This window comes from Anastrepha ludens, chromosome 6 (assembly GCF_028408465.1).
Source record: "Anastrepha ludens isolate Willacy chromosome 6, idAnaLude1.1, whole genome shotgun sequence".
In the NCBI taxonomy this organism is placed as follows: Eukaryota; Metazoa; Arthropoda; class Insecta; order Diptera; family Tephritidae; genus Anastrepha; species Anastrepha ludens.
The window spans coordinates 13,835,991-13,847,082 of record NC_071502.1 but is presented as its reverse complement, the minus strand read 5'-3'; the positions used below and the strand labels follow the sequence as shown (position 1 = coordinate 13,847,082).

Below are 11,092 nucleotides of genomic sequence, written 5' to 3'. Positions count from 1 at the left end.
AATAAAGTATAGATGTAACATATCTTTAGGCGCAAAAGATGTAAGCCCACTACCAGCAGAGTACGTAAAGAATATCTCATATTCACAAATGCAAATTGGAAACTGTCCCTCGTTGGCCGCTAACAGGGTTGGCAACATTTTCACCAGAGAATGTCATTAACATTCGCTGTTTTAACCACGGCATTTTAACAGTGTAAATTTGCAGCCACAAAAATGTTAAACAGACTGTTAGCAGAGAATGTTAATGAATTAGAGAATGAATAACACAATGTTAATTAACATTTAACATTCTTTAGTTAACATTCTCTGTAATTAACATTTAACATTCTTTAGTTAACATTCTCTGTAATTAACATTTAACATTCTTTAATTAACATTCTCTGCTGTTAGGAAACTGCAAAAGAACGAATGGAATGTTGTGTAGCGACTGTCACGTTCGAGCACTAAACACTTCGAAGCGGAAAGAAAGCAGAATACATTTTGTTTTCATGTTATCACAATTCACAACTAAATCTTTATTTCTAAAATAAAACTTAACACTTACTTGTATCAGAGATTTACAAAAAAAGTTCTAAGATAAGCCGATAAGCGTAAGGCAATGGCATGGTTTGTTAGTTTAGCAAACAAACCAAAAACAAAAAAAGCAAAGAAAAAAACAAACCTTGTGTAAATCACACAAAGAAAAATTTAAGAAAACGTAACTACAATTTTTAACGGGCAATCGGTCCAGGCCAATCGGGCACATTGTACGGCGACGACGTCGGTATGGAATATGCGCTTAAAATTAGTAAATGATAGTGGAATATATGCAAAGATTGTTTAAGCTAATGAACTTATTTTAGGTAATAATACGCAAATATAACTAAAAACTGATAAACACAAGTATATTTAAAGCCACTTAACGCCATTTAAAGCCACTTAAAGCCATTTAAAGCGTAGGAATTTGTTCATTCTTTGGCTGCTGTTCGTCTTTTTTCTTCTTCTTCATGGTTGCTGAGATCTCATATATCGATGGTCTTGGACCTATGCAGCAAATAATGCGACACATTCTCGTACATGACAAATGTTATCATAGTTGCTGGCACCACACGCGTCAAACTGGCTTGCATGCCCTTGTAAAAGCCACGCGGGCCCTCAAATCTGTAATGAGTTGGAGAAAAAAAATAAAATGCGAAGATTAATTAATTGATGGTGTACAAAGGCGCTTACCTCCACAGCGAACGTGCAAGTATTTTTTATAAAAATACGAGTTTTCATTCAATTAGCAAATAGATTCTGCAAAACTGTTTAAGACTTACTTTATAAAATTATTTTGCAATTATACGAGTATAAAAATTCAAATCTTACTCTTTACGCAATTGCGAGACATTAAAGCTACGAGCGAGTTCAAGCACGTGCACACTACTTACTTTTTTCGTGAGCTGCTTACTTTTTTTTGGATTTTCGTTTTTTGGTTTTTCGTTTTTGGATTTTTGGATTTTTCGTTTTTTGGTTTTTCGATTTTGGTTTTCGGTTTTAGTTTAGTGGAAGCCCGTCGGGCATGGGTATGTGACCAAAAGCATGTTATAGTTTTGCGAACAAGTCCGATCACACACTCAAGGCTAGCCCCAGGCGGCATATAACAACAGACGAGAGTTAATAATGGCACTTACTATGCGAGTACCCAATAAGTTTTGAAAACCGTTAGTTTCGCTTCTGCTTCTACATATCAAAAGTTAATAAGACAATTTTAACGCTTTGAGAATAATGTTTACCACCTTCTTGACAGATTTAATTAGGCTTTCATCATAAAAGCTGCTGATATTTGATATTTTAATTTTTTTTTTCTTGTTTTTTCTTGATTTTTTTTTTTGTTTTTTGTTTTTGTTCATTTGTAATATGCATAACATTACATACATATATGTACTGCTTTACATGAAAAGTTATGAAGAATCTTTTTGCCAAATGAATTAATAACTAAAAACTAGTTGCTAAATTTATTTTTTCTTGTAATCTAAGTTAATTTTCAACGGACTGCAAGTAATTTGCTACTTTTCTGCTTGCATACATTTGCGGACATTCCAATTGCATAGCTTTTATTGTGCAAGATTCTTACTTTCTATGTACTTGGTTTTAAATCGGTTAAGTGTGTGCATATATATTAGTAAAAAGATACATTTGCCAGCTTATTTGTATATGTATGTATATGTATGAACGAGGCCGCAGCTTACGTACTAAAATTTCCAACGCTTGAGTGATGTTTACTGCTTGTTGTTGCTTCCCAAGCTACGACATTTCATATACGAAATTCGTCAATACCAAACATTAGCTAAAATATTTTAAAATACTTGAAGCGGCTTATTTATGATAGATATTACTTATTAGGGTAAATCGTCATGATGATTTTGGATTTTTTTTTTTTTTTTTTTGATTTCATATTTTGCCAATTACTAATACATTTCTCACTGATTCGCCAATTCAATTCGTTTTCAATTCAAAAATTTCGTATCACATTTTCCAATAACACATTTTTTTCATTTTCTTTCGATATAAACTTTCAAGAAATGAATGCTGCATAATTTTTCTAACTTGACAAGAATTTAAAATAAACTATTTTGATTTTATTATAATAAATTCTCGTATGCGCTAAACTATATTACGTTGCACAATTTGGCAGACAGAGGTGAGAATAATTATTAAATTTTTTTTTTTTTTTTTTGATAATGCCAGTATGAAGACACTTAACAGCTAACGTTGAAAATTAAGCATAACTACAAACTACTGGAATATTAAACTTAAAATTAAATTAAATAGAAAGTTATATAAAAATAGGCAATTTAAAAGTTGAGTATTAAATTAAAAAGTAAAATTAAAAACTAAAAATTAAAATTAGAAAAGTAAAAAACTTAAATTAAAAAGTAAAATTAAAAACTAAAAATTAAAATTAAAAAATTAAAAACTAAAATTAAAAATCCAAAAGTAAACTAAAGCACTAAGTATATTAGAAATAAATTAAGTTTTCGAAACGCAGCAGTTGATTCACTTCTCTTCAACATACATATTTGTTTGTGCAACAGATGCATACATTTTTTTACAGCTAAAAGCACTTTCGTTTTCCTTTTCCTTCGCTCTCTGCTAATTCCATGTACATATGCGCGGCGGCTTTGCTCTGCCTCAAATTGCAAATTATTGTACTCTCTTACAGCTAACAGCTGGCGTCACAAATTTCTCATTTCTCATTCCTCTCTTGTTCTTTTTTTTTTGTAATAACATCAATTAGCAATTACTTAGTTATATTTCTTAATAAAATGCCGTAAGCAATCACTAAATCTATAATGGAAATTTTTTCTTGAATATTCGATTGTTTAATTTTATGCACGTCTTGGATAATGGAAAATCGCTGTGCACACAATGGTCTTACTTTTATGTTTACTAACTTTTGCTTGCGTACTGTCACTACCTTTCCGCTTCTATTTGTTTTACTTTTTTTCTTTTTGTTTTTGCTTATCTATAATTCTAATTGGTCAATTTCTCCCAAATGAGCATGACCATACAAATATTCGGGGTGACATGGACTAAATATGGTACGAGGCCCTTATAAAAACCACGCATACGTTCGTACCTCCATGTTTGCTTAATACAATCCCATGAACCGTTGTAGTTAAGATGGTGATCCTGCAGGCGTGCACGTATCACCTGATAGGGATATGTAGCTGCAGCAGCGATCAGCTTCGATATGGCAGCGAATGCTAAATACTCCGAAGTGGCCTGAAAACAGATATGGATGTGTGATTAAGTGAGTGCATGAAAATAAAATTTAATATTTTTTATTGTACTATAATCTCAAAAACATACATCACTAAGAAAAAGTTAATTCTTAGAAGCAAAGAATCGCTTTTTTCGAGCGTTTTAATTTATATTTTTTTTACCAATCACTGAAACACTACCAAGAAATTGGTGCAAGGGTAGCTATCTTTCCAGACAGTCAAGCAGCTATCAAGGCCTTAGACTCCAACTCCATTTCATCCAAACTAGTTTCACAGTGTAGAGAGGAACTAGAACTGATTGGTCATTGGCGGCTTCATATCACCCAGATATGAGTTCCTGGACACAGGAATATAGAGGGTAATGAGAAAGCAGAGCATGAAAAAAGGTTCGACACTAGACATAGCAGAGGCGTTGACAGTTGCTACCTATGCAATACAATAAGAACATCCATTGCGTCATACTACTATGCTTGAGCCGAAAGAAGGTGGAAACAATTAACTCCATGTACCGCAACAAGAAAAACATAGCCGTCGTACAACATCCAGAGAACAAATTACCTGTTAGGATGCTCTCGCTCAAACATTTCACGTATTACTGCAACTCTTACAGACCCTTTCGACGGTTGCCCACCTTGCCGCGGTGAAAGGGCTTAAGTAGGGTCAATAAACCAAGGAGCTATGCCATCTCAGGTTCAACCATGTTGGATAGGTCTTTGAAGAGACTCCGAAAAATAAAATGCAACCAATTCCCAAGTCAAGGTGTACTTGGAATCGGGCCGAGGACTGAACGGTGCAGGGAATCACTTGGCCGCGTTCGAGAGTAACTGTGGCCTTATCGCGGTATGGAGCGCTGTCGCGGTGGACCCAATTATTTCCCCTTTATAATCGTAAGTTGTGGAGCTTTACGGACGTAAGATCCAGATGATATAGGTAACTTGAAGGTAGGGGATCGTGCAGTCAGTCTCAACCTTCCTTTCAATCACATCTGCAGAAGCTGTCAGGCGGAGGGGGTGAAATAAAGCATTTTCCACTATTTATGCGAATGTTTAGGTTTAGCGAGAACAAGACTTCGCTCTTTGGGTAAGCCTTTCCTACAGCAAATTAATGAAATCTCAGACATTTTTTTTTTTTTGCCTTCTTCACTCCTCTCGGGAGCATAGGGCCGCGACAAGACTTGTCTTGCGTTGGTTTCGTTAATCTATTTGATTTCTGACAGGGTAGGTGATTAGCCTGTCGCTATCAGTCCTAAGTAGTGGGAATGTCCACCTGTCGTTGCTTAGGAACAACGCCTTCTTACTGAGTTGAAACGTTGCAAAACGACAAAAACAACAGAGGGTATATTAAAGAACCGATCTACTTGAATAACACCGCAGAAAAAGCATCAACATCTGTTTTTGAAGAGGGCTTAAGTCGAATTATGCCTCGAAAGACATCTTCAGTGGATAATACTAGCTTGCCCAAATCAATAGATGGTTGCATATCGAAGGAAACATTTTAATCACTGTCGGCGACCGATGCAAAGTTGGAATTAAAGAACACAGCAAAGAGATTAGCGATATCAGCAGGAGTATTATTAGCAGCTTTGTCACCGAAAAAAGAGCGAACGGAATATTGGAAACAAAACGCTTTTGGATTAGATTTTAAACTTTCTTCGAAGTTAAAAACGTAGTGTAAAAATTTATCCAAATAGACGAATTTTTTTATCGTACTCTTTATAATAAGGCGAATCTATTAAAGCTGTGAGCTCAGAATGAAACAAGGCGAATTCATTCAAATTCAATCAAACGTACAAAACATTGTTGTTGGTCTAGTGCCACCACCTTTAATGAATGCGCCTTGCTTTATACAGAGCAAAGAAAGTTGAATTTTTGCATTTTTTCAATTTTTTATACAGAGCAAAGAAAATTTAATTTTTACTCTTTTGAATTTCTTATGCAGAGCAAAGAAAGTGGAATTTTTACATTTTTGTATTTATGGAGTAATTTGGTTTTATTATTTCAAAGTTTAATCAATGCAGCATTGTACCAGGGTACTTTAAATTGTTTTTTTTTTTTTTTGTTACCAAAGGAATAACACTTTTACAAACGTCTACCACCGTAGTTCTAAAAACCTCGAATCCCAGTTAATGTTCAGCAAAAGTCTATTCAGTTTCAAAAGATCACATAACTTAAAATTAAACGAAAAATTTAAATTAAAATTACTAGTTTTAGCATAATCATAAAGTTCAAGTTCAAGAACTACTACTCAAGTGGTACATGATGCATATCTGACTTAATAATAGGTAGGGCACATACTCAAGTATGGAAAAATTTACGCTCTAACTTAAGGGGTTACAACGTGCAGAATTTTCAAAAAAATCGTTTTTTTTCGGTCAGCGCTTGCCGGCGACTTTGCATTTCTGTCATATTCTGCGATAGCGCACATTACCTGTATTATTTGGATTGCGGCCAAAAAATTGCTGATCTTATATTCAAGAATGAAGAATGGCAAAGGCGCGTGTAGCCCATGCAAATGCCATGTGACTGTTGTGCGGGTGTACATATGCATGCAATTGTAGTTGTTGTTGTATTTAAGTATACTGATAAACTAAAATACAAACTAGCAAATATTCGAGAGTATTGCAAATAGTAGAATGGCCTGCAGAATATAGCGGCAGTGAAAATTAAAATTTTTTGCGACTATCAAAACACAAACTTGAAAACTTACGAATACTACTACTACCTACTACATATATGTACATACATATATATGCTCTATATAACAAATTATTTGCTAATATAATTTAATCAGGTTTTCTGTTCTCGGAAAAAATGTCACCTCATTATAAAGACTCTTTCCAAAGTAAAGCCTAGATGGCAGTAGAGAATAATTCCTACACGATACCTTTTTTATGTCATCTTTGACATTTGTAGATGTAAAAAGTAGACATTCAAATTATTGAAGCTTATTATGAAGATGGTCGATCTTTAAGAACAACATAACGCAAAATACGCGATGCTTTGGTGAAAACAATCATCCGAATGAGTTGACAATTCAAAGGTTGCCGAAAAAATTTGAAGAAACTCGTTCTTTCGAGGATAGAAAGAGGGCTGGTGGACCAAAAACTTTCGTTCCCACGACAGTTGGTTCTACGTAACCGAAACGACCCGAATTTACATATATTCGGCTAAGGACTGTCACTCCAGCAGCATTCTCCGTACATGTTTGGAGAATGTTTTTGCTGATACAACAACAACAACTACCAAAAACTGGGTATTCTGTTGAGAAAATTGCTGTTGTAGCGCAAAGTTTTGCAGAACAAACTTTAAAATCGATATTCGGACATTCCCAATAATTAGGCATCAATGAATCGCCCGTATGGGGGACTTTAGCTGCAGATGTGCTCATTATTTTTGTAATTATTATTTGCTATCGCGCCGTCTGGAGCGCAAAGTGCCAATACAAAAAAATTCCATTGGGGTCGATTTGCTGCTTTTGACTTTATCTGCGGCCAAGTAGTGAGCGAGTCTTCAGATGTAGTGAATTCGTCATAGAGGCTCCCATGTTCGTCGCGGTCGTCCTCTACGGCAACATGGAAATTTATCTCTATGAAAGCCACGTTGTAGGCTACTGGACAGGTCACAGGCTGCGAAATAGTAATATGCCTCTAGATATAGAGGCAACCAGCGAATCCGTTAGAAATAACAAATAAGCAGTCCCGGACAAGTAGCCGATGCTGTACTACTCTGTAGTGGAGGTGTACAGTGGGTCCTGTACTCGTTAAACTAGTTAAATACTACAAGGACGAAGTCAGCATTGTCTAGGCGAGGAGATGAGGCCTTTAAATAAGCATCAAGCCCAAACCCCGCAGCGTATGTTCCATAGTGGGCGTCTGCAAACAGCGTCTGTCTTGTAGCAAGCGGCTGAATTAGAAATGCTGCTGCCTCCCAACTAAATCAAATGTGACAGACCCAACCTGTATATAGTATATTGGGACTTAACGCTAACAACCTATTGCTCCTGAAATGTCACTGAAACTAACATCAATAGAAGGTGTGCTGCTCATGGTGAACATTTAACTGATGGCATTTTTCACACATAATTGTTAAGATTCGCAATTTTCTCTCTCTCTCTTAGCTTCACAGTCTCTCTCTAGGCTCATTTCCCCAATTACGAACGCTCATCGCTTTTAAGTCTGCTTCTACGTCATCAAGCCATCTCTTTCTTGGACGGCCTCTCTTTCTTCCTCCAATTGGGCGCAAAGTAAACACCCTTTTTTGGATTCGCAGTTTTACATGTTTCATTTTAAAACAACAACTAGGCACGTCTTTTGAAAACCCCTTTACGACGATACTAAAAAAATATTGTGAAAATGTTTGCCATTACATATGAGAATAGAACAAGGAAAACTCAACAAAAAATATATTTAATATAATAAAAAATATACGTATAGATGTATTTTGAATATAATGAAATAAACGAAAAAAAAAATTATGGAACCTTCAAAATTTTCGTACAACTATTTGGACGAACTTTTGTACGCAGATAAAAAAAAAGTCACTTTTTGTAGAGTGTAGAAAACGCCACACATTCGCTTGATCAGAGTATAGCAGTTTGAGAAAAGAAATATGACAGCTCTGATGCAGGGCGGAATGAGTGCGACATCAGTGCGAGAAAAGAAAACACCACTAGTTTAGTTTAGTTTTACTCACCAATTTGGTATCAATCGGCAATTTACGGTATGTGTTGTAATGGTTCTTCATCTCTTCATAGGTCATAAACTGCAAAGCTCCATGTGACACACCAAACATGCCGGGGATGAAGCCCTGAGATTTTTATTATACATATATACATACAAGTTAATATTTACTTCGGCATGCCGTGAAATGCATTTCAAAACATACCCTATACAATCCACGAATGCCCTCATTACGGTAGATCTGCGCCAGCGCATCCACCATACCGCGATATTCAATCGCCTTATTACTTGAAGTCTCGGCGCCATATTGCAAGCATAAACGAGTCTTTACCACCCAAATGGGGTTTGTAAGCATCAGAGTGAGCACACCAGATTCGGCAGCGGCCAACATATGCAAAGTGGGGCCCAATGGCTGTGTCGTATTGCCGCCCTGAATGAAAGTTTTAATTGTGTTGTAGCTAAAATGAGTAAAGAAAAAAGAAATATAGTAGATGTTTGTTAAAATATGACAATAGCATAATCAAATATAAAAATATAATGTCGAATTTTTCCATAGTGAACGGAACCTCTATAGCGATTTTTTAGACACTACACCAACAACAATGTTCTGTACGTTTGATTGTCAAAGCAAAGTATTGGCAAAGTAGAAATCAAAGAATGAATTCGCCTTGTTTCATTCTGGGCTGACAGCCTCATGGGCACGGCGAGAGAAAAAAATAGGTCAGCTGATTTCCCGATATCATCTTTAATAGATTCATCTTGGCTTGAAGCAAACGTTTTGTTTAGAAGTTTTCAAGAATTATGAGCCGTTTTCTCAACTAACCTTTAATATTATAATCCACATTTTCGACTCATTTTCGTTTTCCCACAAGCCCGATATAATATATTTAAAATTGAATTACTGTGACCTTTAAAATTTGTAGGCAAGTTTGAAGTGGAAAAGTGGAATGAAAGAAATTAAGGCGATTTTAAATAAATGATTTTGTTTAGAGCCGATCTAGTCTGAAAAAATTAGGTTTTTACTACCTTGCCGTGCCCCTCGAGAACAAGTAAATTTATCTTTGTCAGTAGACTCCAGGAGTGTAATCTGGTACACAGATGGCTCGAAATTCCAGAAGGCATAGACGCTGGAATATAAAACCCCAGAACCAAGCGTTCTGTGCCGATGTGTAGTTTTAGTAGAATCTTCCATCCAAATGGGGATATACCGATCTGTTACCACGACAGTCGGTTCTACGTAAGCGGAACGACCCGGATTTATATCTGGCCAAAGACTGTCACTTCAGTAGCATTCCTCGCAAATGCATGGGGAATGTTTATGCTGCTGCTACAACAACAACAGCCGATCTGTCTCTGTGCAGAAATAAACTTAGACAGAAATTTCCGGAATGAGCGAATTGCCATTCTGTGCGACAGTCAGGCGGCACGCAAGGCTCTATGAGATTAAGTCCTGACTGGTTCTTGAGTGTATCGAGAAACTGAATCTGATAGGTACGCACAATTGCCTTCGACTAATTTGAATTCCAGGACGACACAGGGGAACACTGGGAGCGAAGTGGCTAAGTGGCAAACGAGGCTGCAGCCTCGTCTTTAATAGGACTCGAGCCCTTCCCTTCCCCAAAGAGAAGCTTAGGAGTGAAGAGCTAGTGCTAAGAGAGGTTTGCTGTCACCAAACAATGGGACTTCGCCAGGCCAAACCCTTATCGGGAGGATACAACCAGACAAAATGCTCACGGGCTGTCTCACGGACCACTGCAGACTACGTAGTCATCTGCCCATAATCGGGGGATATGGTCCACGGATTCTCGTCGACCAATTCCAAGAGACTCCTCCAATGCACCTTCTCCTGGAATGCAGCGCTATAGCGCGGATACGGTTGAGACATCTCGGCCATTTGCAGCCAGACGGCACCTACGCACAATTGAGTCTGGATGAGCTACTGTGATGAGCAGAGGGCACAAAAGACCATGAGGCCGAAGTGCAAACTTCGAAGAAATCTATCTTTGTCAGGTGTTTGAGAAAATTAAAAAAAGTTAAAGAGCACTTTTACGTTGGAAACAGTTTATCGGTTCTGTTAAGGGCGACAAATTCATAATAATGGCAGATGGTATTAATTTGATCGGAATTTTTTGATTATGGGAAACAACACGGCGACTATTTTATAATAATAAAAATAATTGGCGGTTACACCCTTTTTGTTGGGTGTTTGGCGGCAAAGCTCCTCCTGCTATTTGTGGTGTTTTCCCATGAAGAGGCCTTCAGTTTTATGCCACGTCCGAACGGTAGATGTTTTTTTGATGAGGAGCTTTTTCTTTGCAGAAATACACTCGGAGGTTTGACATGCCGGCCGAGGGGCGACCGCTATTAGAAGAAACCCTTATCCATCATTTGGTATTTCATGTCCGGAGTTTCGAGTCCGGGCACTAATTCAGAATGCTGACTTATAGAGGAATATTTAACTTTTTTTTCAATTAAAGAAGTTAAACACCACTAATTAAAAGAATTAAAACGAAACTACATTTTTTGTTTTTGGTTTTTTTCTATAAATCTAATTTTCTAAATCTTGCATACAAAACCCTTTGGTGTACAAGTCTTTCTGTTTGTTTTTTTTAATCACTGCACTTTTTATTAATTATTATTATTTTTTAACGTCTTTCGCTAAAGAAAA

General features: G+C 36.6%; 1 protein-coding gene across 1 annotated transcript in view; it reads right to left on the bottom strand.

Annotated features, from left to right (window-relative positions):
* Positions 1 to 587: 587 nt before the first annotated feature.
* Positions 588 to 11,092, bottom strand: part of LOC128868208 (mitochondrial folate transporter/carrier) — a 37,356-nt gene continuing 26,851 nt past the window's right edge. The window contains exons 3-6 of the mRNA XM_054110039.1: positions 8,630 to 8,882; positions 8,438 to 8,551; positions 3,602 to 3,747; positions 588 to 1,140 (exon numbers count right to left, since the gene is read on the bottom strand). Coding sequence (XP_053966014.1) covers positions 1,002 to 1,140; positions 3,602 to 3,747; positions 8,438 to 8,551; positions 8,630 to 8,882 — 652 coding nt within the window. The 3' untranslated portion in view covers positions 588 to 1,001. The remainder of the gene's footprint in view (positions 1,141 to 3,601; positions 3,748 to 8,437; positions 8,552 to 8,629; positions 8,883 to 11,092) is intronic.